At 38.0% G+C, this 6308-nt stretch overlaps 2 protein-coding genes and 1 long non-coding RNA gene across 4 annotated transcripts in view; 2 read left to right on the top strand and 1 right to left on the bottom strand.

The window, feature by feature from the left end:
* Nucleotides 1–6308, bottom strand: part of LOC103393994 (uncharacterized) — a 65739-nt gene that overhangs the window by 2930 nt on the left and 56501 nt on the right. The gene's annotated exons all lie outside the window — the stretch shown is intronic.
* LOC103393993 (probable thiopurine S-methyltransferase) lies at nt 364–2978 on the top strand. Its single transcript, XM_008331125.3, has 9 exons — nt 364–482; nt 1139–1263; nt 1402–1494; nt 1587–1719; nt 2002–2054; nt 2127–2201; nt 2290–2375; nt 2552–2596; nt 2728–2978. The coding sequence occupies exons 2-9, from the start codon at nt 1166–1168 to the stop codon at nt 2844–2846; spliced, it is 702 nt and encodes a 233-aa protein (XP_008329347.1). The 5' UTR covers nt 364–482; nt 1139–1165; the 3' UTR covers nt 2847–2978.
* Nucleotides 3830–6308, top strand: part of ext1c (exostoses (multiple) 1c) — a 63241-nt gene continuing 60762 nt past the window's right edge. Inside the window, exon 1 of one of the 2 annotated variants that reach the window (XM_025065234.1) lies at nt 3830–4881. The gene's annotated coding sequence lies outside the window, so the exon portion shown is untranslated. The remainder of the gene's footprint in view (nt 4882–6308) is intronic. The other variant, XM_008331124.3, reaches the window with a different exon arrangement.

The following is a 6308-nucleotide window of genomic DNA, read 5'->3' as shown; positions in this document are numbered from 1 at the left end:
CCGAGGACAGGATACTGTACATCGACGAACACAAACACAAACGATCCTTTCAGTACATTCCTATATAAGTACTTTGTAGTTTGAGAAGTACTTTTGTTTAAAGTAAAAATTTAAAGTAAAATTAACTTTACTTTATTTACCCAAAGTTCTATTTAACAAAGAAAGGAGTTACACAGAGACGTCCTGTCCATGTTGTATGTTATGTACAAATGTAACTATGAAATATTTTAAATTTTTTTTTCTTTTGTTAGAATTTTATTTTAGACAGAGGTCATTTTTATTTCACATAAACTGCTACCACAATGGGAAAAAAATTAAATGAACTGTGTCGGCGTGTATAATATTCACATTTCCGATATTTCTACTGTCCCTTAAATGCAGCGTTAGACTCCGCCCATAGCGGAAGAGGCTGCAGTTACGGATGGCGTAGAAGTGTGTAAACGAGGAGACTAACTTCAATAAGAAGGGACATCAACCACTAGGTAAGCACGGAATTATGGGAAAAATAAATAAGGTAATGTAAAATGTTAAAGCTGGGTACAGTTTAAGTAGGTCACATTTTTTAAATTAATTTTAGATTGCCGTAAAAGCAATGCAAAAATAAATAACTAAATATTTCAGGATCTAACGTTTCTTAAACGAACATTTAGTCCGTGAATGAAGAAGGACATGTGTTTATGTTAGCACTTTAACCAGACTTTCGATCAACAACAAAAACAGTTAATTATTAACATTGACCAATGTTCAAACAGAGTGTCTTTAAATGCTCAACAGGTTTTAACAACAAAGTTCAAACGAAGTTTCTAAAGGTTCCCAAAGTGTGGGGCAGGCCCCGTGAGAGGGCACAGAGCAATTGTAGTGGGGACCTAGCCGGGCAAATGAATATCAGTTTTATTGTTTTTGTTTTCTTTATCTTTATTGTTTAGTTAAGTTTAAAAGCAGTGTTAGATAATAGCCCCATCTAGAGGACACTGCGGAAAAAAATCTTAGCTTTTTTAGCTTTTTTTTTTTTTTACATAATTCTTTCTTTTTAGTGACAATTTTGACATATAGAACACAGGGAGAACCTTTAAGCAAAGATGCAACAAACAGAGTTAATTTGAGTTATTTTTGTTTTTTTGTCCCTGCTTTGTCCTAGACTTGAGCTCAAATAATAATCACAGCCATGTTGGAGCCCCAGGCTGATCGGATCATGGCACTCTCAGAATGGGAGGGACGCTGGACGCAGGGCAGGACCGCTTTCCATAAGACTACAGTACACGAGTAAAATAATTTTTTTTAAAAAATGTTAAAAAAGTTATGTCACATTTCTCTTGTCACTATATGTGTTGCCTGTAATATAATGCAAAGTATAAAATTGCACTTGTTTTTGTCGGTAATGTGACGTTTCTGCGGTGACAGGATGCTGGAGAGAAACATAGAGAAAGTCGTAGCTGGACGCACGGGAGTTCGCTTCTTCTTTCCTCTCTGTGGAAAAGCCGTAGATATGAAGTGGTAAAAAAAAAAAAAAATCATATCTTGTTTCCAAATTGCAAAACTAAAATCACGTGCTTTAAAGCCACTCCTTTTCCCTGTGTAAACATCAGGTTAGCTGACCAGGGACATTCAGTGGTTGGAGTAGAGATAAGTGAAAAGGCTATCAAAGAGTTCTTCCAGGAGAGTGAGTTGACCTACAGTGAGGAGTCTGTTCCTGCTATACCTGGAGCAAAGGTGTACAAGGTACATGAAGACTGTAAAAAATAAAAAACTTTCAATGGGTGTCTGTGTGTTTATCATCTAACACCATAAACCCCAGTGGACAGTTTCAGCACCAAGGAAAGCAGCATTATATTTAATTAGGAATATCAGCCATTAATTATAGAACTAACATGAATATTTCTGAATTCAAAATATTAATTAGGACGTCCTTTAAATATGCTGTGATCAGTAACTCTACAACATGATGTTTCTTTGTCTGAACTTCACTGACAAAACTGTTCCTAAACATTTTTCTCTCAACAGAACCTGGAGAAGAATATTTCCCTGTATCAGTGTGACCTGTTCTCTTTCTCCAGGTGTGTAAACAAACTTCAGTTGTTAATGATTAAATTCAATAAAATTCATAATTTATTTTTTTTATGTCAAAGCTCTGTGGGGGGGCAGTTTGGAGCAATTTGGGACCGAGGATCTCTGGTGGCCATCAACCCAAGAGACAGAGAAAAGTAAGTATATAAGTATATAAATAAGTAAATTTATAAATGTAATTTAAAAAAAACCAAAAACCTTTTTTATTTTGTGTTTCCACCACAGATATTCTTGTCTGATACTTTCTCTGATGGCCAAAGACTGCAGATACCTTTTGTCCACTCTGTTGTACAATCCTGAATTATATAAAGGTACATTTTCACATACATTACAAACAAAGTAAAGTAAATGTAAAGTTTTGGTCCGACTTTGCCCAGGAATTCCCAAAGAGGAAACTACATTTAAATTTAAACTCATTTAAAAGTAAATATTCATATATATTTATTTCTTTTCTCATCAAACGTGTATTTGTGGATGGTATTTGCAGGTCCACCTTTTCTTGTGCCTAATGAGCAGCTGCACAGCCTGTTTGGTGAGTCTCTATCCACTGATTTTCTGTACAAACATTTTTACAATAGTGACACACAGTGTTTTTCTTTTGATTCTGAAAGGTGTGATGTTTTGATTCATACTAGAAATATTGACATGTTTGCATTCCTTCAGGAGGCAGCTGTGATATTGAGCTGCTGCAGTCAGAAGAGTATCAAGAAGAAAAATATCGAAGCTGGAGGGTGGACTCTCTGTCTGAAAACGTTCACCTCATCACTTTTAAACGTAGTTAAACCCTGGTCCAGTAGGTTAAGGGTCAGATAAGCTCAGCTCGGGTCATAGCTACATTTATACATAACCTACAGTATGGACAATAACTCCTTTCTTTCTGAAATAAAACTTTGATGCAATTGAATTTTAAAATACTTCTCAGCTTTAAGTCCTTTCTTAAAATGTTCTTGGCCTTTTTGGACACGCAACAACTTGTCCTGGGAAGTGCTTGAAAAAATGCTTAAATTTCACCCAAATGTTAACATATCATTCTACCTTTAATGAGTAGTTTAAATTATTGTACATGATTTATTGGTGTAGTGTAATATGATACAAATTGAATAACGTTATTCATTTATTTTTTAATTATTTTACAGTTTGGGTTTTTTCTATTTTGATTTTATTACAATGCACCAATATATCAATGCACCAATATATCAATATATATATATATATACGTATATTATATATTATTATTATATATTCACCTGGAAAAGCATGTTTAATGTGTCATTTGCAATGCTGGACGCACGAGGGCGCAAGAATCACAAAAACCAACAACCCCACTTCACAGTGTGGGTGTCACCTCCAGCTGTTATATTTCTGCAGCAGCCCATTAAATGTGCACATCGACCCAGGTAGTTAAAGATGCAGGTATGATGTGGAACAGTCCGCCTCATCAACACTGCTTATAAGGTAGGCTGTACAGTGAAAACGGCTCTGCTATTTTAAAACCAGGCCGCAGTTAAAGGTCATTCTGGGTCTCACTGTACGCACCCTGTGAAGCAGAGTGAATGTGCTGCCAAAATCAAGGAGTTTTTTTAAATTATTATTTCTCAGCTTGCGCCAAACTGCTATTTTCTCTCAGAGAATGAATGTCCTGTCAGTTATTCTGACAGTAATAATCTCAGCCCCATTTTGCAGAATTCAAAGTGATATTAACGGATGTGATTGAAATAACGCAGAGTGCAATGTTTTTACACTTTAACTAAATTATTTATAGTTAAATAATAATATAATCATAATAAAAATCCGGTAAACAATTTTTATCCATAATATAGCATGGATAGCTAACAAGAGCTAAACTGGCTAACCATGTTACTAGAATTTGAGCGCAAAACTTTAAAGAGAAAGAAAAAACAAATTAAATTTACCAAAATAAATTACGCAAAACCTGATACACGTACGTTTAGAAGTAAAAAATAAAAAAATAAAAAACAAGACAATTGTCACTGCGGTGTGTAAAAAAAGCGCTCCGACTGCGCTACGCCCAGATGTTTATGCTTTTTGCATAACGTGCAAATTAAACGACGTCATAGAATCTTTCAGCCAATGAGAGACGTACAAGGGGCGGGTCCTTAAAACAAATAAGAAATCACAAGCCAGGATATCGCTGGGAAGCTTGGAACGTAACATAAAACTTAATGATGTACAGATACGGCTAACACTGAGCTTGTCATTTAGCCAAACTGGATCTAAATGATAGCAAAAAAAGTTAGCCAAAATGGCTAAAATGCTGTTCTCAGTGAGTAAACATACAGATAAATAATATCTAGACAAGAGTAGTTAATTCGCTCAAATACGCTTATATTCCTTGATGTGTCACATTAATATATTTCCCCTAAAAGACATGATCACCCTCTTCTTCCAAAGTACACGTTTTTAGGAGCGTTAGTTGGAAACTGACGCTCCTGTGCGTAAAAAGCGCTCCAGTTGATTTTCATCCAGATGTGTGTTTTTGTACACGGTGAGTACGGCGGCGTCACGGAGCCCACGGGCCAATCAGAGGCGAGCAGGGGCGGGTCCGGGACGTGCGGACTGTTGTGGATGTGGAAAATGGACAATTTAACGCACGGCGTTCATCATCATCATCACTATCATCATCGTCCTCGCGCCGTGGAGGAGCAGAGTCCGCGTCCGCGTCCGGAACCTGATGTGGTTGTTTTTAAAATGTCCAGCAGTCGTGGAATGAAGAGGACATTCACCATCTGAGAGGAGAAGCAGAAGGAGCGGAGAGAAGGAAGGAGGAAGGAGAGCGTGCATGGTTACCGTCACCCGGTAAGGTCGAGCTCTCAGTGGGGGGAAGAGTTCCGAGCGCAGCCTCTGGTGGTCGTTTCTGGGGTTGGTGTTGTGGTGTTATGTGAGTCTGTGATTCTGTCTGTGTCTGTGGACACGGAACAATGGTTTCCACATCTGGGAATCCAGCTCGGATTATAACGTCTGGATCCAGATTGACATTTATTCTCTTCATCTGGATCAGATCTTCTGCTCCACAGGCAGTGATCTCCTCCTCCTCTTCCTCTTGTCTACTCTTCATTGTCCGCCGTGATTCACATGTTGCGTCTACTCCTCATTGTCCGCCGTGATTCACATGTTGCGAATGTTGCCTTGAAGGGAGTGGACTGTTTTCACTGTTTACGATGATCGCTGTGGTTGAATGGTGCTGAGATCTGTGTAATCCACGGAGAACCAGTGGCTCTGTAATTCCACGGGATTACTTACTGAATTGTGCTGTTTCTATTTGACAGAGGCGGCGTGGTTTTATGACAGGGGTTCTCAAATGGGGGTACGAGGACCCCTTGGGATACCCGAGGTTCTTATAAATGGTGATTTCTTTTTGCATGTATATTTATTAGCACGAAATATAATACAAAAATATGAATTTTTATTAATATCTCTAGTAATTTTTTTTTAGAAATTTTATCTTTATTTTAGAATAATCTAAGAATATAGAGAGTACTTGAAACTTTTTTGAAGATTTTTTTAAAATATATTAATTCACTCATTTGTTATTTTTATATACACATTTTTTTAGTTATTTTTTAAATCCATTGATGTCTTTTTTCCTGTGTTATAGTTTGTTTTGCAGTTACAAATCAGACCCTATTGCAGAGGGTTGACTGTCTTTTATTTTAAATCATGCTTTAATTTTAATGTTTTTCACTGGCATCTTAGTTAACAAAAGTCTGAGAACCTGTGGTTTCAGTAACCTGTTCTAACAGCCTGGTCTGATAATAACGTGGGCTCTGAATCAATTTAGTCTAAATTCATGACTAAAAAAGGCTGCATCCCTTACAGCCTGTCCCTTCATCACACATCACCAAAGCAGTAGTCCACATAAAGATTTGGCCCAGTTTTAACGCTGGATGCCTGAAGCGGCCCACCCTGGTATTTGAGACGGGGGCGGGGGGAGTGAAATCAGACCAAAACCCGTGTGCATGGCAGAGGGGTTCCTAGCAATGTGAAAATGAAGCAGAGCCACTCCTCCGTCATCTTCCAGTCCTCACTTCTTCTAGGACTAAATTTAGATCAGGGAAAACCAGGGAGGCTGGTTTTGTTTTGCATGCTCTGGATTCGCCAAAAACGGGAGCTCAGTTGTGCGCCAACAGTGCTAATACAGCTCCAGGGGAACTGGAACTGGAACTGGAGAGAGTGGGGAGCCTGACGCTCCCAGGAACTGGGTGAACCTGCCACTGACACCTGTC

This window comes from Cynoglossus semilaevis, chromosome 18, assembly GCF_000523025.1.
Source record: "Cynoglossus semilaevis isolate Cse_v1.0 chromosome 18, Cse_v1.0, whole genome shotgun sequence".
Classification (NCBI taxonomy): domain Eukaryota; kingdom Metazoa; phylum Chordata; class Actinopteri; order Pleuronectiformes; family Cynoglossidae; genus Cynoglossus; species Cynoglossus semilaevis.
This window is presented reverse-complemented; position numbering and strand designations above follow the sequence as displayed.

Bases quoted from the DNA above. Each gene is read 5' to 3' on its own strand.
- LOC103393993 (XM_008331125.3), top strand. From the start codon at position 1,166: ATGTTGGAGCCCCAGGCTGATCGGATCATGGCACTCTCAGAATGGGAG. The intron at 2,055-2,126 runs GTGTGTAAACAA...TTTATGTCAAAG, and splicing joins GACCTGTTCTCTTTCTCCAG to CTCTGTGGGGGGGCAGTTTG. The intron at 2,202-2,289 runs GTAAGTATATAA...TTTCCACCACAG, and splicing joins AACCCAAGAGACAGAGAAAA to ATATTCTTGTCTGATACTTT.